The sequence below is a fragment of the Hibiscus syriacus genome, unplaced genomic scaffold, assembly GCF_006381635.1.
Source record: "Hibiscus syriacus cultivar Baekdansim isolate YM2019G1 unplaced genomic scaffold, ASM638163v2 tig00111506_pilon, whole genome shotgun sequence".
Lineage (NCBI taxonomy): Eukaryota > Viridiplantae > Streptophyta > Magnoliopsida > Malvales > Malvaceae > Hibiscus > Hibiscus syriacus.
Genome location: NW_024063109.1, coordinates 53,567 through 76,139, shown reverse-complemented (window position 1 = coordinate 76,139; position 22,573 = coordinate 53,567). Strand labels below are relative to the sequence as shown.

The 22,573-nt window shown below is 33.2% G+C and overlaps 4 protein-coding genes, 1 long non-coding RNA gene and 1 other non-coding gene across 6 annotated transcripts; 4 read left to right on the top strand and 2 right to left on the bottom strand.

The window, feature by feature from the left end:
* Positions 1 to 66: 66 nt before the first annotated feature.
* On the bottom strand, positions 67 to 8,890 carry LOC120164237. The gene is made up of 3 exons (XR_005519715.1): positions 8,753 to 8,890; positions 6,342 to 6,345; positions 67 to 76 (listed from the first exon to the last, which is right to left on the bottom strand). It is a non-coding gene; the product is annotated as an uncharacterized LOC120164237 (long non-coding RNA).
* Positions 2,086 to 2,982, bottom strand: LOC120164234. Its single transcript, XM_039173992.1, has 2 exons — positions 2,845 to 2,982; positions 2,086 to 2,754 (listed from the first exon to the last, which is right to left on the bottom strand). Exons 1-2 carry the CDS (start codon positions 2,902 to 2,904, stop codon positions 2,143 to 2,145), a joined length of 672 nt encoding a protein of 223 aa, XP_039029923.1. The 5' UTR covers positions 2,905 to 2,982; the 3' UTR covers positions 2,086 to 2,142.
* On the top strand, positions 7,923 to 9,271 carry LOC120164233 (vestitone reductase-like). Its single transcript, XM_039173991.1, has 4 exons — positions 7,923 to 8,058; positions 8,160 to 8,693; positions 8,786 to 8,975; positions 9,070 to 9,271. Exons 1-4 carry the CDS (start codon positions 7,938 to 7,940, stop codon positions 9,212 to 9,214), a joined length of 990 nt encoding a protein of 329 aa, XP_039029922.1. The 5' UTR covers positions 7,923 to 7,937; the 3' UTR covers positions 9,215 to 9,271.
* A 1,258-nt stretch (positions 9,272 to 10,529) lies between these two features.
* On the top strand, positions 10,530 to 15,912 carry LOC120164293 (protein transport Sec1a-like). Its single transcript, XM_039174052.1, has 20 exons — positions 10,530 to 10,663; positions 10,988 to 11,128; positions 11,226 to 11,304; positions 11,460 to 11,510; positions 11,628 to 11,724; positions 11,819 to 11,851; positions 12,242 to 12,370; positions 12,591 to 12,776; positions 12,867 to 12,950; positions 13,043 to 13,141; positions 13,221 to 13,288; positions 13,834 to 13,927; positions 14,338 to 14,463; positions 14,574 to 14,669; positions 14,783 to 14,903; positions 14,990 to 15,072; positions 15,188 to 15,384; positions 15,506 to 15,596; positions 15,685 to 15,774; positions 15,859 to 15,912. The coding sequence occupies exons 1-20, from the start codon at positions 10,594 to 10,596 to the stop codon at positions 15,910 to 15,912; spliced, it is 1,989 nt and encodes a 662-aa protein (XP_039029983.1). The 5' UTR covers positions 10,530 to 10,593.
* A 964-nt stretch (positions 15,913 to 16,876) lies between these two features.
* Positions 16,877 to 20,389, top strand: LOC120164231 (transducin beta-like protein 2). Its single transcript, XM_039173990.1, has 10 exons — positions 16,877 to 17,169; positions 17,456 to 17,561; positions 17,660 to 17,720; positions 17,804 to 18,099; positions 18,200 to 18,339; positions 18,838 to 18,912; positions 19,327 to 19,417; positions 19,720 to 19,923; positions 20,153 to 20,197; positions 20,280 to 20,389. Exons 1-10 carry the CDS (start codon positions 16,957 to 16,959, stop codon positions 20,363 to 20,365), a joined length of 1,317 nt encoding a protein of 438 aa, XP_039029921.1. The 5' UTR covers positions 16,877 to 16,956; the 3' UTR covers positions 20,366 to 20,389.
* An 865-nt stretch (positions 20,390 to 21,254) lies between these two features.
* Positions 21,255 to 21,326, top strand: TRNAE-UUC. The gene has a single exon. It is a non-coding gene; the product is annotated as a tRNA-Glu (tRNA).
* The last annotated feature ends 1,247 nt before the right edge of the window (positions 21,327 to 22,573 follow it).

Below are 22,573 nucleotides of genomic sequence, written 5' to 3'. Positions count from 1 at the left end.
GAATATGAATCAATAAATTCTTCATTTGAATCTTTACCCATTAAAAATATGGCTCAAAGTTTCCAATTTATCATAACTTTTCTAACAATTATGATTATCTTGAATGTGTCATTTAATTTTTTAACTGTATAGTACGAATAAATGACCTCATAATTTAAAAAATTGTTGTTGTTTTTAGAGATTTCGAGTTTAAGTACGATGTTTACAAAATTATTTGAGTGTTCATTGTTAAATAATTGAAAAAATCTTTTGAATAGATATTACGTTGTAGTCACTCAAGTTAATAAAAATATATTATTTTTTAATAGTATAAACTACAACAAATTTGAAAAAATCATTCCCTTTTAATTAAAATTACACGTCATTCATTTTTTTAGCATTTAGAGGTTGGCATTGAGAGGGAGAGAATTAAATCTCTAATGACAATTTCATAGGGTTGGTGTCAATCGACTTATAACCTTTGGCACCTTCTGGGGTTAACTTATAAATTAAAAATTACTTGATCTAGTGAAGAATTTAAGAGTTAAAATGATAGTTTGGTCGGCATTAAATTATGAATTCAATTCAATACAACTTCTATTTATTAAAATGTGAAAAGAGTAAAAAAAAAAGCGACATAATTATAAAATATGAAAAAAAATTAAAACATCTAATAGTTAAAATTATCAATAAGAGTGCGAAAAAAACTGATCCGACTGATTCGATCCATTGATTCGAAAATTTGAATATTTGATTTAATTTTTAATTTTCAAATAATACAGATTAAATATTTAAAAAATTAAATAATTAAATTAAATATGAATCAGATAAATTTTAATTTCAAATCATCCGAAAATTGAATTAAAAACTGAGCCGCTAAAAAAAATTTAGCTAAAAAGTCCATATTTCTCATTCAAAATTTAGCTAGGTCCAGCCAACCAGCCCGCTGCTAGCCTGAAATGCCCAATGCCATAGCCTTAAATAATTGAATTTCTCATTCAAAATTCACTCGACTTCAAATTCCAAATTAAGCTAAAAAGTCCATATTTCAATTGAATTTCTCTGTCAAAATTCACTCCAAACTTCAAATTCCAAATTAAGCTAAAAAGAACGCTTCCATATTTCAATTGAACGCTGCTAGCATGATTTTTTTGACAAATTTTAGATGACAATATTTCCATAATGTTTTATTTGAAGACAAAAAAACACGATTAAAATAGTCATTTTTGTCCTTATCTTTTTTTAGGAGTATTTTGATTTTCGACATTTTATTTTAGGGTAAAATGACTCCTATTTTGAAACGTTAATTATTTGTTAACTAACAGTATCAATCCATAGATGGATCTTTTTATCTCAAAATGAAATGTTGGATGCCAAAATACTCTAAAAAAAATAATTAATTAAAATTACTATTTAATCAAATATTATGATTTTTTTTATTTTATGTATAAACACCATGATATTACATTTAACTTCTTTAAATAAATCTCAAACAAAGGTAGATGGAGGTGTGTAGAGCATGGTAAAATACGGAAATGGAGTTCAAATCAAACTTTCTTTAATACCATGTAGATTAAAAAGAAAAAACTTCCGAAACTGAGAATTTTGTGTGACATGAAGATAGAATAAAAGAGTTTAAGGGGAGAAAAAAGAGAGAATTTTATGTTGAAAACACAATTTAAATTAAATTATGGTGTTTTTGAAATGGCTCAAAATGTAGTTTCTGTACTTTTAACCAAGAGAGTAAAGATCCTTTAATGTTGTCTGGGATACACTAATTACTTACATTTGAACTCAAATATATTAAGGCAAAATGTCAAAATTAATTTTAATGTTTACTTTTATTATTTTTTTAGTATTGACTTGACACATGTTGTATCATTAACTTAAGTGACACGGTATGTGAAAAGCCAATACTTTAATATATTTAAAAATATCACGTTAGCGATATGTGTCGACCGTTAGTTAACTAACGGTTTCTATCTAACATGGACCCTTATATTCAAAAATTAAAATATTGAAAGATAAAGTGTTAAAAAAAAGACTAAAATTACCATTTGAACAAATGTTATTGACTAATTTTGACATATGCGATATATTAAATCACTTCGTGTACAAACTAATTGACATAAACTCGGGTTCTAGAAATCAAAACCTCGGAGTTTAAGCGTTGATGTCTTTGGGAAATGGTGAATTGATCCTAAAAACATGTTCCTCACCCGTCCATTTATCTATTTTAACAACCCAATGGCTTCTTTTTCTGGGATTAACTCCATCATCACCCTTCTTGTGCTCCCCTTTTCTAATCACCAGCAGGCCTTCTCCAATGGGGAGAAAATAGGTCCTAAATCCTTCAATACTACTGCTGCAACCTGCAGGTCCCCTTCGAAGGGCATTGTACCCTACAATAAGGGCACTTCCTCCATGCTTTGCACCCTCTTGTGCTGCCTTCAGTACTGTCTTATGATCAGTTATGTTACAGTCAATAAGCACAAAATCTGCGTTTCTGTAATCATTTAGAAGCTTCTTGGCATCCCCAATGACAAAGCTGATGCAATCTCCATAGTTTCTTAGAGCACATTTGGATGCTTCAAAATAGTCAAGACTGTTTAAGATGCACACCACTCGGCCGCCGGTTTGACGTGCCGCCGCCACGAGGGCTAGCGCGGTGGATCCAACGATTTTAGCGCATGTCATGACCATGAGCTGTGCGTTGTTTCCGGCCGCAATGGCCGACATGAACTCAGCTACGCCGGGCTCTTTGCCTCTTCTTCCCTACGAAATACAACAAAATATATATACTTCAGAAGAGAAATTATTTGGCAAGTGCAAATAGAATTAATACAAGTGATCGGTTTTGCTTACCATATTGACGGCTCGGAGATAAGCTTTGGTGGCATTCTCAGCAGACCAACAACAAGCCATTTTCCCCTACTGTCTTAGATTTTATTCTTCTCTTGTTTCGGACTTGAAAGTATGTTCGGTAATAGAACTATACCTTTGGTTGATACTTGAGAGAGAATGCCAATTATATATATATACATATATATATATATATATAGTGAAAAAAAAAAGAATCCCTTGAATTTCGATTCATTGGATTCAGAAGGTAGTTATGATAAACAAATTGAAATATATGAATTTTGATAAAAAGATGAAATTTCAAATATGTTGAGATATATAGGAGGAAAAGGCTGAATAAAAAACAATGCCGCCCCACCCATCCAACACCGTCTTCCTCCCTCTTGGATTATAATATTTCCATCGCATGCAAACAACTGAGGTAGGTTCTTATTCAACACATGCACCCACATGACAACTGTCAATGTCTTTTTTCAAAAGGAAAAAAAGACAATTAAAATATGTCGGACCAAACCCCGTTGTCATAGAAATTCGACTCACTTAAATGAACAAAAACTCAAAAGCCTTTGAAAATTAAGCGTGAGTAGGTGTTCAGTTGTTAGTCCTTCATTTCAGGGATCGATCTAGGGATCGCAACTTTCTAAAAATTTTACTTTTTCATATTTTTTACGAATTATTTAATTTTATACTCTTAAATTTTTAATTTAACTTTTAATTCATATCATGAATATAAAATTTTGTGTCTGTCCTTGTCCTGCTTCATAACGGGCATGTTGTATGATACAATGAAATACCCATTATTTCATATGGCCCTACAAGTGATGGAAACAATATGAAAACTTTGTTGCTCGGACGTTTACATCCTTATCTTCCACAAGTGTTTCTGACTGTCTTTTGTCTTGTCCGAAGTTATGAAGGATAATGTCATGTCCCCCTCGCACTTGCTGGGAATTTCAGTCAATTGCTTAAAGATAAAACTCTGACATTAATGGTCTTAAAGTGGAACCGGAAATTTCCTCGACAGTTGTTGAAAAGGAAAAAAAAGGGTTAAAAACATGGATGTACCGCGCCATTAATAATTATTCATTATATTTTAAGATTTAAACTTGTGAACTAAATATTTTTGTTAATAAGATGATATGATACCAACTATATAACTAAGCTATGTTTTGTTCTTTGCTAACTGTATATTGTTCTTTGGCTTTCTTGTCTAAACAAGACAAAATGATAATAGATTTAATGCAGCTGTTATATGTTGTACCTAACTTTGGTATCATATTTGAGCTACAAAACAGAAATGATATCGTGACGGCCTAACTATAAGTCACGAATTTAAAATCATGGTCAGCACATTGTCTCGAAACTATTTACCTTAACTTTTGTCTGAAAATCAAGATCCAAATTTAATAATCGAGTTCTACGAATCATTCCCTGCACCGATGGCGAGCCGCCCCTGCTCTTTCTTTATAATTTTGGTGGCCTTCCTAGATGCTGATCACGTTGCAGAAACTTTGGTTTTCGCTTAAACCACTCCCCAAATATTCACATGTTTGTTGTGATGTCCACTACAGGATTTTAAATGATGCGCGTCTCCCCATGCAATGCTTTTATTGCTTAAAATCAGTGAAAATTTATGGAGATAACACAAAAAAAAATCACCTCGACGCACTTTATTTACATGTAAGACGTCCTTTTATCTTTATTTATAAATCTAATATTCTTGTAGGAATGCACATCCCATGCACCGCACCTTACGTTGATCTGACGTCACGTGAGGAAAGGCGCAATCCATACACCGCGCCTTGTGAAACGTGTAAAAAATCGGGAGTTAGTTTTGTAAATATTTTTAAAATGACCTAATATGTAATTAATTTATATTAGAGTGATATTGTGTAAAACTGTCAACTTTATTTATTTATTTTTTGTGTGTGAAAAAAACTTTCTAAATTAAAATCTTTAAATATTCTTTTGAAAATTATTTTAGAACTCGATAAATTTTTATTTTTGTATGAAATTACACAATACGTATAATTTCGTATAGGAAAACTTTGAGGGTAAGTGTTTTAAAATATGAATAATTTTATAAAAGTTTTATGACTATTATTTCTTTTACAAAATGATGATGATGATGATAATAAATATTTTATAATTTAAAAAATTATAAATTTCATATATTTTTGAAAATTTTATTGACTTTTAAAATTATTTGTTTAAAAATATAAAAAATATTAAAATAAACTTTTAATTACAATTGAGGGATCAAATGAATTATTATTCATTAATTATTATTTTTAACAACAGTTAATAATGTTTATTTATTTTTAATAAAATTATTTTGATTTTTGCATGAAATTAAACAATATATATAATCTATTATAGGAAAACTTTGAGGGTAAGTATTTTAAAATATGAATAATTTTATAAAAGTTTTATAACCAGTATTTCTTTTATAAAATGACGACGACGATGATGATAATAAATATTTTATAATTTAAAAAATTATAAATTTCATATATTTTTGAAAATATTATTGAATTTTAAAATTAATTGTTTAAAAATATTAAAATAAACTTTTAATTACAATTGAGGGATCAAATGAATTATTATTCATTAATTATTATTTTTAACAACAATTAATAATATTTATTCATTTTTAGTAAAATTAGAATTTATTATTTATTTTATATTTTTTAAAATTAATATTAGAAAATTGATCCCTCGAGGTGATATTTTTTAGCCATACATTCTTTTTTTATTGAATTTTATTAACTTTTAATTCTTTTTTTATTGTATTTTTATTGATATTTTAAAAAAATGAATAATAATTCATTTGACCTCTCAATTGTAATTAAAAGTTTATTTTAATATTTTAATATTTTTAAACAATTAATTTTAAAAGTCAATAAATATTATTAAATGTTGAAAATAATATCACACAAAAACATAAATAAGCAAAGTTGACATTATTATACAAATATCATCATAACAAAAATTAATTACATATTCAGCATCATTTTAAAAATATTTACAAAATTAGCACCCGATTTTTTACACAATGCACGGTGCATGGCCGCTCCTTCTTCCACGTGGCGTAAGACGCGATGCATGGGCCGGACCTTCTTGCAAAGGGTGTTAGATCAGTAAATAAAGATGAAAGGGTGTTTGATAGGTAAATAAAGTTAGTCAGGGTGATTTTTGGGTGTTATAGCCAAAAAGTATTAGGTATGTAAATGAGATGGGTAAATCACGAGTCATTCGAGATCGAAGTTTGGTCAATTTTTTAATTAAATGAACTCGAAGCGGGCTCAATTCTATTCAAGTTTTTTCGAGTTCAAGTTGAGTTTCAATTTTATATTTTGAGTCAAGTTTGAAAATTTAAATTTTATGAGTATTCGAATTGAATCGAGTTTCAATTTTTATTTCAAATTGAAGTAGAGCTTAACAACTTTAAAATCGTAAATTTTTTAATCGAATCGAGCTCGATAATACTCAAACTCGACTCAACTAATTTACATACCTACTGAGTATAAGTATTACTATAGCTTCACCACGAAAAAAAAGCAAAATTTATTATAGATTCACCGGCCAAGATAATAAATAAATATTTTAATTTATAATAATATGATATCTCAACACCCCATAAAATATATGTTAAAATTGTCAAATTTAAAGTATCTCGATTGTAAATTCAAATTCAGGTATCAAACTTCCGCAACCACAAGCCAATCGAAATCAACAAAACTTTTAAGTTAGAACATTTGGGGTTTACGTTAATTTTGGACAGTTCGTCATCTTTAACAAATGTCGTTTTTGAAAAAGTATAAATTATTTTTTATTATCTTATAAGTATTGTTTTTTATTATAAATATTAAATATAATAACTTTTAAATATAATAACAAATATTAAAACATTATATTTTATTAAAATAATAGATAATATTAGACAAAATTGCCCAGATAATGATGTCAAATAAAGTCAATATATTTAATATTGATTTAAATTGTGATATATTAATTGTTTATATTATATAAATTTTTGAAATATTTATTCATTTAATCGTTTTTCTGTTTTTCCCTTCACTTTAAAAGTAGTCGTTTTTGTTTTTTTAACAAACAACGATATCATTATTAGCGTTGATTATCGATTGTATGTATTTATTATTTATTATTTACTTTATTATATTATATATTTATAATTTTAGTTTTTAATAATTATACTTTTATGACTTTTTTTTATGATACGTTTTTTTTGTTTCACCATTTTTATTAAATTTTGTTAGGATTGGATTTGAAGTCTGTTCGACTGATCACGATGATGCAATTGTTATTTTGTTGATCTTTCCTGTTTTGGAACATTTGATTAAACTTGGATACACGATTTGCGTCCCTAGATAGTTTTCTCACAACGTTCGATTTTTTATCTGTGATTTTCAGTGGTCTTTTAGTAGTTTAATCCCCTTTTATGGTTCATTTGCCGATGAAGTCAGATTTGTTTATATATGTCTTTTTTTTTTACAAGTTTTTTTGATGTATTTTAACCATTTTTATATAGTTATTGTATGATTTCGGGTGACTAGTTTAGTATGTCAATTATTATAAAAAAATATTTTAATTATACGTTCATGTTACGAACTTTATTTCAATTTTAAATATTTTCTCTTTTAAATAAAACTAATAGCTCTATTTACATAAAAATATTTATTTATTTATTTTTGATTAAATAGAGAGTATTATATCTTCAAAGTAAATATCAAAATTTAAACTCACATAAAATAGAATATCACTAGCATACTTAACCCCTCAACTAATTAATTAATCTAAATATTAATTTCTTTTTATAATATCAAATCGTCATTGCATACGCACGAAGGTCCAAGAAATGAATGTGGTAGACTATTTTAACACACTGCAGCCGTTGAAAAGACTCCCATAAACCTGGCCGAAAGAAGCCATACTTTAAAGTGCAGGTGGGAAATCAGTCGCTCAACCACGCTGTGCCTATATAGAAGCTAAACAATACTACTTTGGGGGCAAGCACATGATACATATACAACACATTTATCTGAAAGTGAGAGACATAGATTATAGGGATATTAATGGGGGAAGATAAAGGAACTCTTTGCGTCACAGGAGGGACAGGCTATGTTGCCTCCTGGCTCATTAAGCTGCTTCTCCATCAGGGTTACTCTGTTCATACCACAGTTCGAGCTGATCCGGGTAAACTGATACTATAATTTTTTTTATAACTACTGGTATCAATCTAATTTATATTAATCAATAATCCCTTTTGAGTTATTTTTAAGCCCCGCTATGTGCAGGAAACAAGAGAGACCTTAGCTTCCTCTCCAGCCTGCCAGGAGCCGACGAGAAGCTCAAAATTTTCACAGCAGATCTCGACCGTCCCGATAGTTTCGACGCGGCAATTAAAGGATGCAAAGGAGTTCTCCATGTTGCCGCTCCCGTGGATTTCCCGGCCAAGGATCCAGAGGCAGTAGTGACACAAAGATCAATCAATGGATCGCTAGGCATCTTGAAGTCATGCTTAAGGTCGAAAACAGTGAAGAGGGTCGTTTACACTTCTAGTATCGCCGCTGTATATAACAACATTCACAACAAGGATGTGGAGATGATGGACGAGAGTTACTGGTCCGATGTGGATTGCATTAGAGAAACACTTGATCCAAGCGAAAGCTCTTATGCCATTTCCAAGACATTGACGGAGAAAACAATGTCTGAATTTGCAGCACAACATGGATTGGATCTGGTGACTGTCATTCCTCCTATGGTTCTTGGTCCCTTCATATGTCCAAAGATGCACGGTACAGTGCGCGCAACACTGGCTCCCATCCTAGGTATAAGTTGAAGTAATCTTGATTTCGTTTTTTTAATATAAAATATTTATATCCGACACTCGTATCAATCGCATATTCGAGTATCTGTTCAGGGAACAAGGGGGACTATCATTTTCTTATCAATGCTGCAATGGTGCACGTTGATGATTTGTCGAGGGCACTTATCTTCTTGCTAGAGCATCCGGAGGCAAAGGGGAGGTATAATTGTTCCTCGGACACTGTAACTATTCAACAAGTAGTTGAAATTCTTTCAACTTCTCATCCAGAATTCAGAATTGCAGAGTGAGTAAATCAGTTGGACCCAACACCAAAATTTGACCTTTAAACTCATATAGATTGTATTATTAATCTTGGGATTTATTAATATTCTTTGCAGATCTGTAGGAGAAGCTAAAGGTCCTAAATTGCCTGGTTTGTCGTCAAAGAAACTCATGGATTTGGGCTTCAAATTTAAATACGGGGTTAAGGATATGTATGAGGGAGCCATTCAGTCTTGCAAGGAAAAAGGGTTGTTGGAGTAAACATATATGACTAAGTTTGACAATATGTATCGTGGTGGTAAACGTTTGCAAACAATGTGAACTGATTGTTTTCATATTGCATTTTGGTCCGACTTGATTTATCTTCAGTTGAATTTTCATGATTCGGTGAAGTTCCGATATCAGTACAATACTTTGTTGTTTGAATATATATATATATATATTTGATGGACTGATAATGAAGTAAAAAGTTTCCAAAAATGAGTTGAGGATGTTGTAAATTTGCAAGACTTTGATTGAAAAGGCAGTTCTTCAATTTGCAGCAGAACATGGGTTGGATCTTGTAACCATCATCCCTTCTTTGGTTGTCGGTCCTTTCATTTGTTATCTGTTAGTTTTTCCACTAAAATTGCAGAGATCAATTTAACTCCGTTCAGGGAAAAAGGATGAGTTTAGTTTTCTACTAAATATGTCAATGGTGCACGTTGATGATTTAGCAAGAGTATTTATCTTTCTCCTCGAGCATCCTGGGGCAAAAGGGAGATATATTTGTTCCTCGGACACAGTAACTATTCAAAAAATAGTAGAAATTCTTTATAATAATCATCCCGAATTCACACTTCCAACAGTAGAGTGAGTACCAATTTTTGTTTTACCGTAGCATTTTCTCAACAATTTAAAGCTTAATTACCCTTTTGATCTTGGGGATTAATTGTTTTTTTGGTTTATCTTTTTTCAGGACACTAGCAGAAACTGAAAGTAGTAAAATGCCTTGTTTCTCATCAAAGAAACTCGTGGATTTGGGTTTCAGATTCAACTATGGGGTGGAAGATATGTATGATAGAGTTATTAAGTGCTGCAAGTAAAAAAGGGTTTCTCTAGTAAGGTCATGAACAATATGATTATGTATATCGTAGTGAAGTTCATGAAGATCTTTATCTCTGGTTTAATAACAGGAAAATCAATGTGTTTTCTGTTAGATTCTTGTTTTACTGAAGAATGAACTTGTTCGTATGTTTATTTCTTAATGAGAAACAAATAAATGTCATGAATATATCATCGATCGTACAATCCGATTGAGCGTCGTTAATTCTTCGTCTGAATTTTCGCTTATCTAATGGTATGGACTTAATTTTCAACAAAAAAAAAAATGGTATGTACTGCCCAGATTTAAACATTGCCAAAACTGACGGACAATCCAGTAAATTAACGGCCATTCTCACACTGCGCCATCTTTCACTCGTACAATTGCAAATGCACGCACTATTTTTCTTTCCATTTTCTCTCCAGTTTTTCTTTATCGTTATTTTCTTTCTATTTTTCCCCTTCGACTCTTCGATTCTTTTAATTCTATGTTCTTTTTTAGATCTGGAAATCATCTTGTTTTGCTTGAAAAAAATCCACGGATTTCATAATCTGTGATGTCGTTTTCGGATTCCGAGCACGGTGGTGGAAAGGAATACAAGGTCTTTCGTCAGTTCAGCCGCGATCGTAAGTCCTCTCCATTTGAACTAATTGTTTTCCTTTTTTTTTTTTTGTCTCCCAATTATTTTCTGTTTGTTTCCCTGGAATCTCAAGATTTTGAAACCTCAACTTAGAAGTTTAGAGATCAATTTGCATTCTCCGTATCTGAACTAATGCTCATGGATTACTATTGTATCTACTATTACTAATACGAAGAATTATTACGAGGATAGCGGTTTCTGATAACAGAGGTTAACACTAGCATATAAATGTGATCTCTTACTATTCAAGCATCGGTATCTGAAGGACTTTGGCTTATCATTTTGATGACCGATATTCGTATTTTCGCAGGGCTATTATACGAAATGCTTGGAGCTTCATCATCTGATGGTGGAAAATCGACTTGGAAGGTACTCATAATGGATAAAGTGACCGTCAAAGTGATGTCTCATTCATGTAAAATGGCAGATATCACAGATCAAGGAGTTTCCCGTAAGTCTTTTTCAAACATTTACGACAATAATGAAGCAAAATTTAATTCTATTTTTTTTCCAATTTGGAACTTACAATAGATTTTTCTACATTTCAGTGGTGGAAGACATTTTCAGGAGAAGACAGCCATTGCCTACCTTGGATGCTATATATTTCATGCAGCCAACAAGAGAAAAGTAAATCTTCTTTATCTTTTCCTACTGAATTTCGTTTTACTTTTAATAACATGTTGATATTCGCTTTTGACCTCTTCTCGGCTCGGTTGCAAAAGCTGTAACAATATTTCAAAACTCAGAACCTATTTTTAACACCATCTTTTGGTAGCATGCAGTATTATCATGTTCTTATCTGATATGTCTGGAAGGGAGCCTTTATACAAGAAGTACGTGAATGATTTTTCCCAGAAACTTTGTTCTATTTGATTAGTGGTTTAGTTCTTTCAGTTTGGAATGAAATTGTCTGATAATTTTCTCTGGTCTCCATCCCCTTTTTCATCCAGGGCATTTATATTCTTCAGTTCACCTGTTCAAAAGGAATTAATTAATCACATCAAAGCCGACACAAGCGTGTTACCTCGTATAGGTGCATTAAGAGAGGTCTAATTTCTTTTAATATTAGTTCTTTCAACATTTTTTACTGAGATTATTCTTTTTTGATTTATCATCTAATTTCTTGTTTGATAATATGCAGATGAATTTGGAGTACTTTCCTGTAGATAGTCAGGTAAGGCAACGGAATTTATTACACTTGCATGTTTCTATGCCTTTATATCTATTATAGCAGAATCTTAATAATCTATGATGGGTATTTGAAGGACACAAAACGTACCATTCAACGCTAATTTTTATGGCTTATGTGCCATAAATGATACCATTGAAGTTATAGTTCAAATGTACCAGATGTTTGATTACCGAAGGTATAACCATTGTGTTCTAGGACTGGAATCACAAATGTTTTTGCGTGCAACAGGGAACAATGGTCTAGGAGAGTGATGATCATATAAATTGCCAATGAGCTCCAGTACTCAGTAGTTTGGATTATGGTCTTAGATTGAGTTAAGGTCGGGTTAATTATTAGAAAAGTACATTTATCCACCAAGACTTTTTAATGCAGGCGTTCATCACTGATCATGATTCAGCCTTGGTAGAACTTTTTAGTGAAGATGCAGAGAAGTCTAAGAATTTCGAAATTTTGTTGAACGTAATGGCAACTCGAATTGCCACAGTTTTTGCCTCGTTGAAGGTGAGAATGGTATAAGAAATTAGTAAGCAACTATGGTACTTAAATTAAAAGTGAAAGTATGATCTGACTCACTAATGAATGCATGTGCTGTTAGCTTTAACAATTTATGCTTTATATGCCTTGTAAGCACATTTTATGGCGATTTTTCTTGTGAAAGCAACACTTTCCTGGAAATAAATATGCTTACTATTAAACTAATAACTCGGTTTGGATTTTTCAGGAGCTTCCATATGTTCGATATCGTGCTCCCAGGGAACGAGATGGATCTCCAGAAGCAACCCGCAGTTTAATTCCTTCAAAGCTTGCCGATTCTATTTGGCAATGTATTTCAAATTACAAATCTATTCCTAACTTCCCTCAGACCGAAACATGTGATTTGCTTATCTTGGATAGATCTGTTGATCAGGTTAAGAATACTTATTCTTGGCATCACTTTCTATTTCTGAGCCATGTGAGGTTGATTTTGTTGAATGATATGCCACTTTGCATTTCTCAGATTGCTCCAGTGATACATGAATGGACATATGATGCCATGTGTCATGATTTACTTGAAATGGATGGAAACAAATATGTCGTAGAGGTAAGTCGTCTCGTTAAATTGCATTTTCAGATTTTCTATCTGCCCTCCTTTTTCTGTTTCGAAATTTGATTGTATAACCCATGTTTCCTTAGCTTCCTGGCAAACATGGTGGCCCACCTGAGAAAAAAGAGGTCCTTCTTGAAGATCATGATCCAGTTTGGCTTGAGCTTCGTCATGCACACATAGCAGATGTATGTCTCATGCACTTGTATTCTCTTTTATCTGGAAAGAACATAACTATAACGCTCTTTTCCTCAATTGTCATGTTAGGCTAGTGAGCGCTTGCACGAGAAGATGACCACCTTTAAATCAAAGAACAAAGCTGCAAATATTCAGAGGTTAGTGGCTTCACTGCTGAACTTTGAGAAATTATAAGAAATCATGTATCTGACATAGTTATAGCATGTAAACTTATGAAAATTTTTACTCTTAATCTTAAGCTTGGAAATAGGCAGGAAGTTTGTTTTTTATGTGACAGTAACATCTCTTGTAAACTTCATAAATAGAATTTGTTCAGTGATATGGCCTGACACAAAGTACTTCTGTGTAATGCAGCGCAGTTTATCATTTTGTTTTCTTATTCTTCATTTTTCTTGATGTATCTTGTCCGACCTAAATTTAGACATGGATATGGAGATATGAAAATCAAGCACCCTCTAAATACATGAAAAAGATAAGAAAAAATATATACCTGTGTCAGACACATTATACCCAAGTCTCACGCTGAAACCCTAGTAACTCGGGTTTACAAACATGCATATGGTTAAAGGTGACAATTGCTTTTACTTTACATTGCATCTTATATCTCTCTACTGGTAAATTTAAGTTGTATAGGGATGCAACTATACCATAGATTCTTCTGTTGAAGTTAAGTTCATTGCAGAGATGGTGAAATGTCTACACGAGACTTGCAGAAAATTGTGCAAGCTTTGCCACAATATAATGAAACAGTCGAAAAGCTCACTCTGCATGTTGAGGTTGGCTTCTTATTGAATGCACTATTATATATTTGCGTCTGGGATGTATGTATCCATTCTGAAATTTATGACCTAAATAAGAGAAACCAATATGACTGAGTTTTAGCCACTAAAACTCTTACTTTAAGGACAAATAAAAGATACGACCACTATTTTCTTCAGGGTTCGTGCTCTAGCCTTATTGAGCTGTGTTCTTCACACATTTGAAAATAAAACCTGTCTCAGATCTTCACTCATGCATGGTTTTAACCTCAAGAAAAGACCTTAGCTTGATATACATTCAAAGTATTTGAGTAACGATAATAGGCAATTAAATACAGTTTTAAGGTGGTTGCAGTTCTTGAAATGCATGGTGCAGATACAAATATGATACTTTTGCAGATTGTGTTGACTTATCATTTCAATTACAGATTGCCGGAATACTCAACGAGTGTATTAGGGATATGGGGCTTCGTGATCTCGGGCAACTAGAACAGGATCTTGTTTTTGGAGATGCTGGATCCAAGGAGGTCATCAACCTTCTGAGGACAATGCAGGTAATGCCATGGATTGATGATCATATAACATTTTATATTGTATGATCGATCTTTACTTTTTTTTCTCTCTCTTAATATCTCACCACATTCAATATTTTAATCCAATACAGGACGCATCTACCGATAATAAATTGCGTTTGCTGATGATTTATGCTGTTGTGTATCCAGAGAAATTCGAGGGCGATAAAGCTACAAAGCTAATGCAGGTAACTACTGCAGTCCATTTAGTTGGTTATATTATGGAGAAACCATGGGCTTATGCTTCTAGTTATTAAAAAATGAACTGTTCTTGGCTTTTTTTTTTCTATTTATTCATCAGTTGGCTAAATTAACAACAGAAGACATGCAAGTGGTGAACAATATGAAATATCTCGGAGGACCACCAAAAAGTAAAAAGCAAAGCTCTGGTTTCTCGCTGAAGTTTGATGGTGGCCAAAAGGTAAACCGATAAGCTTTTAGATAACAGAGGAAATTAGAGTAGGATCCAGCATTCAGCCCATGAATCAATCCACATTCTTTTGGTGCCAGGCAAAAAATGCAGCAAGAAAAGACAGAACAGGGGAGGAAGAAGAAACTTGGCAACTGTTTCGATTTTTTCCTTTTGTAGAGGTTTGTTTAATAATGTCTTTCCGCATATTTGTTCTTGGCAAACCTCTAGGTAACTTATTACTTCATTGATATAATTATAACGACATGGTCTTAGCTGACAGTTTAAACATGGTAGGAGCTTATTGAAAACCTCAGCAAAGGTCAGTTACCAAAGGATGAATATTCATGTATAAATGAACCACCACCACCAAAGGCTGACAAATCCCACAGAGCGGCTCCTACACCTAATGGAAGAAGGCCTGCTCATTCTATGAGATCGAGACGAACACCAACTTGGGCAAGAGGTAACTGTTCCGATGATGGATATTCAAGGTAGCCTTACATCTATAAACTTCATCCTTTTAGTTAACTGGCTATAGAATATGCAATCCCCTCCAATGTTTGCGTTGGTCGCAATCTCAAACACCTAATTTTTTGTGGTGAATTTTTGTAGTGATTCGGTTTTGAAGAATGTAGTCCCTGATTTCAAGAGGATGGGACAACGGATTTTCGTGTTCATCATTGGAGGGGCAACTCGATCCGAGGTAAAAATTGCGGCTTGCTTTCTCTTATTATTACTGGCTTTGCATCAAGTTTTGAATCTCACCTAAACGTTTCTCTTGCTACCGGCAGCTAAGAGCATGTCACAAGCTAACAGCAAAGTTGAGGAGGGAAGTTATCTTAGGTTCCACTAGTTTCGATGATCCTCCACAATATATATCGGTAAAAGGACAACTTTTAATGAATCTATACATATGATTGCACTTCATCGTTGATTTTAACGAATTTATTATCTTAACGTTGCAGAAACTGAAGCAACTGTCAGAAAAAGATATCAACAAGGCGAAACCCCAGAATTGATGAGATTGAATCCCGGCTCGATTGCTTTTTGGCCATTGCCAGCCGGTTGAAGAATACTACCCTCCTTGTGGAGCTGATAACTCTGTCAGTTTCGATTGAGCAGTTTTACCTTACTGTGTGTAGCTAAAAGCAGTGCATCTTTAACCGATTGGATACAATGCCTATGTACAGTCATCGAGTCTTGTTGCTGTTCATCTTCATCGTTAAAAGGCAATTTTGCTGGCAGAGTTTTGATTGGGGACATTTGGATGCCCCAGGACTATAATATATAGCCAAAACTTTATCTATCATTTCCATTTTGCCATTGTTTTCCTCCTGAAACATTTAGATGGTTTAATTCAACTCACCAATTATTCGCAGGCATCAGCCACGCCTTAAATTAGCTTTAATGCGTGGATGCTTTATAGGTTCGTATATGATTTCATTTATTCATAAAATTATTGTAAAAAATATTTTATTATTTATATTTCTTTTTAAAGGACTTTTTTTTACACAAAAAGTTTAGGACATAGGTGGCTCCTCCAATACAAGGTTAGGGCATACCTAATATTCAATTGAGATTTACATAGGAATTTACAGATTAATCACCAAGAGCAATAGTTAATAGGATTTAAAATTAACCTTATAAGCTCAAATTATTGAATTCTAATCACTCGTGTCAACTCTTATTGACATTTTTTAAAGGATTTTTAATGTAATGTTAGTGTTTTTTTTTTAATATAAAGGTCTATACACTGACTGATCTTTTATTGAAACAAATTGATTAAAATTATAAATTTATTTTTTCCTATTTTACTTCGTTTTAATTATTTTTGAAGTTTTGCATTAAAAAATAGTTTTTCTCAAAAAGAAATTCAGTTGTGCACAGTGCACGACACGTGTACATAGATATCGATATTTCCACGCGGAGAAAGGGTAGAATAAAGTTGAAATCTCAACTCCGACACTTCCACTTCGCCTCAAAGCTTCGTCGTCCATCTGTAATTGCTATCTCTGGTATCGAAAAGAAAAGAAGGAAAATTGCTGTTATTTCTTCCCTCGCTAATGGAACCTGTTGTTGTGGTTGCGGTTCTTTCGGTTGTTCTTGGAGCTCTGATCGCTTTCATTTTCTTTAGAAATTATCTTCTTAAACAAAGATCCGAAGTCCAAGCCATTGCAAAACCGGAGCTTCATTCAGAGCCCAAAAAGCAATCAAAGCCGCCTCAATCTATCTCTAAAAAGTCTCACCCTAAATCTCATTCTCACGCCTCTGACAAGGTAATAATTTTTCACTTCTGTTGATTGTTGATGAAATTATAAAGTGATTAAAAACACAATTTGAAGTTTCATTTCTTAATTTTACTTCCTTAATTTTTATGCAAATGTAAACGAAAAAGTAAACAAAAAGAATTACTTACCCAAGCCATTTGACTTTTTCTTTGCTTTGTCCAGAATTTGGGAATTTTTTTTTTGTGTGTGATAATCTGATATTGCTAGGGTTTATTCTATATACATACGATAGGAAGTGACTCTAAAATACTTATGTTCTTATTACGCTATTTAGGATTCAAACAAGCGTCATCATCCATTGGATTTGAATACTCTTAAAGGTCATGCGGATTCGGTCGCAGGGTTATGCTTCTCCCCTGATGGTCATAATTTGGCAACAGGTAACTAAGAACTATAGGTGTTTTCTTTTAAAAAAATACTTGTATATTCATATTCATGAATGTTGCATTCTTAATTCGGCTTCCGTGTTTCTGCAAAGCTTGTGCTGATGGAGTGGTCAGGGTATATAAGCTGGAGGATGCTTCAAGTAAAAGTTTCAAGTACGAACATGAAGTACTTTTTCTAATAGTTATGACCTTGAGAGGATTGTCTCTTAATCTCATCTTGTGCTACTGTTGTGCAGGTTTTTAAGAATTAATCTGCCTGCTGGAGGTCATCCGCTAGCTGTTGCCTTTTCTGACGATGCATCTTCTATAGTTGTTGCTTCTCAGGCTATGAGTGGTTGTTCCTTGTATATGTATCAAGAAGAAAGACCGAAAACAACTAATGATCCCAAGCAGCAGACAAAACTTCCTCTTCCACAAATTAAGTGGGAACACCACAAAATCCATGACAAACAGGAAATCCTGACCTTAACTGGTGCTACTGCAAGTTATGGAACTGGAGATGGGAGTACCATTATCGCCTCTTGTGCAGAAGGTTGGACATTATCCAGATCACACAATATACATTTATATTTTACCAAAACAGTACAATATCTAATTCAGATCTAATATAATAACTCTTTGTTGCTTCTCAGGTACTGATATCATACTTTGGCATGGAAGAACCGGGAAAGTTTTAGGGCATGTCGACACTAATCAATTAAAAAATAACATGGCTACTATATCACCAAATGGCCGTTTTCTTGCTGCTGCAGCCTTTACAGCAGATGTGAAGGTAGAGATCTCTGAATTCCCTAGTATGCGTACCAAAGTATCAATACTATGATCAACATGTGTAAATTCTGAAGTTACATCTTAATATTTTAAGTTACTTATCACCAATATTTTGCTGAAAGTTTGAATTATGAATTTTTGATTGTGTCCATGGTCGACATGATGAGATTAACAAATCACAGAATGCATTACAGAATCCAATTGCACATTTATTTATTGGAATGTATTGGATATTGATCCCTATTTTGTTTAAATGACCATTCCATTTTCTTTGAATTCACACTATTTAGAAGCCAGGGCATGGATGTGCCTGCATTATAGAACTGAAGTGAGGCTTCCCCTTCTATAATTTTTATGAATATTTTGGTTCATATTTGACATTTATGTTGAAGATGCAATGTATCATGTTACATGGTGCAGTAAAGCAATGATAGTTCTGCATTTTGTCTTTCAGTTTTATTAGTGTGCTACTGCTAAGTATTAGTATTTGCTTTACCAGGTGTGGGAGATTGTGTATTCGAAGGATGGTGCAGTCAAGGAGGTTGTAAAAGCTATGCAGCTTAAAGGACACAAGGTATGTGATTTCTCTCAATAGTGCTTTCATTTGGTTCAATTACATATTTTCCATCATGCCACAAATTGCATTTTCTCTGTTATAGAGGTTTTCGGAAATTTTATGATAATTTATATAGGAGAACACTGGCCAGAGGATTCACTTTACGATTTACAAAGTCTTTTCACTTCTGTTTATGGTACTTAATACTGATGGAAATTGTGCTCTTGATTTAAATTATTTTGATCCAAATAGGAGAATGATTTTTAATTCGTTTGGACTTCTGTTGGCTAACCGCTAATGCATCTCGTATGTTCTTTTGCATGGCATATCAGAAATAAAGAAACAGGCTAATAGCTCTATGATTTGCCTTGAAATTTTCTTGTTTGTTCCTAAACTTTCCAATTTTTGTGTTTCTTTTTCCTAAATTTCCAGAGTGCGGTAACTTGGTTATGCTTTTCTCCAAACTCGGAGCAAATTATCACGGCATCCAAGGATGGTTCGATAAGAATTTGGAACATCAATGGTCTGTCTGCACCCCTTAGTCTTTCTCCCTCTTTTATTTACATACCATTTTCCATTCTTGATGAAGAAAAAAATCAACTTTATGATGGTTTCTTTTCCACCTTCAAAAGCAATGGGGACGGGGTTGGAGGTGGAATAAATCATCTTCATACATTTGAAAGACATGACTAATATAAAACCCTAAATGGTGTGCTAATTTACATTTTTTTGTGCCAAAGCTTACCCGGTTTGGTAGCTATTTCAGTTTCTTGTATTAATAGTTACTATTTTGTGCCTGCTGACTGTTCTAATTGATTTGTGAAGTTCGATACCATCTTGATGAGGATCCGAAAACTTTGAAGGTGTTTCAAATACCACTTCATGATTCAAGTGGTTCTGCTTTGCACTATGACCGTCTCAGCTTATCTCCTGATGGCAAGATACTGGCAACAACTCATGGTTCAACATTACAGTGGCTGTGCATCGAAACAGGAAAGGTCTTGGATACAGCTGAAAAGGCCCATGATGGTACATTCCAAGCACCAAAACATTTATTTTGTTGTATCCATACCATATCCTCACATATGAATCTATAGAAGGATGTCATACCTAACTTTAGTGCTAATGTTTTTCTTAGTCCTGATGCTCTATAATGACCATCACCCGAGTCGGGGCACTTCTTTCTTGTATGGTCGATTGACATTAGTTACAGGATACTATTTGTGATTCGGGCATTAAGCTTCATTTTATGCTGCAGGTGATATTACATGGATTACGTGGTCACCTAAGCCTATACCGCTAGGTAACTAGAATTTTCCGTTTGTGTGAGTTTATGTGATATCTATCTCCAGCTGCTTTTCTTACAATGAACATTGTTTACATAGGAAATGAACGAGTGGTGGTTCTGGCTACAGCAAGTGTTGACAAGAAAGTGAAATTGTGGTTAGCACCACCCGTAAATTCTTCATGAGCAACTCATTTTGCGTAGAATTTCGCGGAGAGTCCGGGCATAGTTGTGGATGCAGTTTTAATCTGCTCAAACAATCTTTAACATCAATAGAGAATTCATACTTAGCTCTTATGGAGTGGTCGAGTTGTTTGGAGCCAGATACGGAGGAATCTTTTCATGTGTGGTTGAATAGGGTTTTCATATTACTGTAATTTTGCTTACTTGAAAGTTTTAAAAGAGATGTGGTGGCTATGTAGCTCTTTTAACTTTTTCCTGAATGGTATTGGCCTTTTCTTCACAACTCACACGACTGGCAATTCTCCTGTGTTTATGAGTTATTTGACGTCACTTTTTTTTTCAAGGTGAAGATGTACGTATACATGATGACTTATTAACTATATAAAAAAAGCATTTAGGTATATGTATCTCATCACCATATAATTTAAAAATATTTAATGAAATTAACTAAATAAATTAATCTCAAAACCAAAAATACGCATCTTGAAAAAATTATATAAAACATTAAACCTAAAAATTTCGACAAATTTTATTTGGAGAACATGAAATTACTTAAATTACTAAAAAAATACAATAATTTGTTTATAATTGAATATCTTTTATATATATACAGTTAAAATTATAGTTAATATAAGAGTGTAGTTCTAACAGAATTGGTGCCACAATCCCGTAAAATCGATCTTTATGCTTAAGGTCTTGAGGTTTAAGTCTGACTAATAATGAAAAAACAATTTAAATCAGTAGGCTCTTCAGATAATCTTACTGAAGCATATTAAACAAAGTTTCAGGGTTGAAATCGAATATATATGTCCCAGGAATATAATGCCAAACATCTTAAAATTGTTGAAAAATAATTGAAAAAAATAAGTTAAATGTGACATTTCAACAACAATCCATTGTCGTCCAGTGGTTAGGATATCTGGCTTTCACCCAGGAGACCCGGGTTCAATTCCCGGCAATGGAATGTTTCTTTTAAACATTAGAACAGAAAAGATGGGGTTCCGCAGAAACGTTTTAGAGTACTTGCTTTGCTCATTCAGCATTTACAACTCTCTTTTTCTTCTCCTTTTTTAAATTGGAAAGCAGTTGAGAAATGGCAGGGCAGCTCAGTTGCTTGTAGTGTCGATGCCTGGTTAATCTGTGTTTTTAGTTGAGCCAACATTCTTGTTGCAAAACAAATTTCCATCATCTTTTGAAAGTTGAAATCGAAACAAGTTCCTAGCTATCTTCCTGTTGCTTTTGTAAAGCCTTCACATCAGATTGAAATCCCCAGGCCAGGATGGCATAACACATTAAAATTATACTTTGGCCATTCAAAAATTTATAATTTAACTTTGAGCCCTAAAATAGTTTCTGTCTTCACCCCTAAACATACGATGATAGCTTGGATCAAAACTTGTACCCTTATCTAAAATGGAAGTTGAAACAAGTATCGGATCCTTCCCATTTTAGTGGAACCAGAACTATTATTCTGCAAATCATTTACCACCAGAATGTCCTCATCACATAGGTTGTTGATACTGGAGGGCCTTTGTTCTTGGTGTAGTACCAGCATTCTATTTGACGAGTTGTAGCTGAGTCATGAGCCACCATCACTTAATCTTTCTATGCCAGGGACATGATTATATTAACACCCCTACTCAACCTGGATGAACAACTTCTCATAAGGCGAGAGACCACCAAGAGCCTTCGTTGGCAGGTGGCAGACTATTGATGACTGTACTTCACTTATAACAGCATAGGAACGTAAGGGCAAGGAAGCCTTAAACTAAAAGGGATAGAGCTAGCTCAATTACATATCGATTATTCCATTTAACAACCCCGTTTTGCTCTGAGGTATGCAGATAAGAGAGTCGATCACCAAGGATTGTTGATAAAGTACGATATTCTTATTCCCAATCGCTCTATACTTTTGTATTAAACTGTGTATGAACAACTTATGATTTATCTTTTACCAAATACAACCAGTTGTTTCGAGTAAAAGCATCACATAATATAAGAATTATTCGATGACACATCGCAGGACCCCATGAATTTGAAAACAAGGACGAGTGACAGATCGTGTAAAACCTATTTTTCCACATAACTGATATTATAACAGACTACGACCATGACCTCTATGGACCCAAGGGAGGCGGGTGGGGATAGTCACCCCTGTATTTTAGATATTTTTTTTTGTATTTTTCATTGATAATTTGTTTTTGCCCTCCA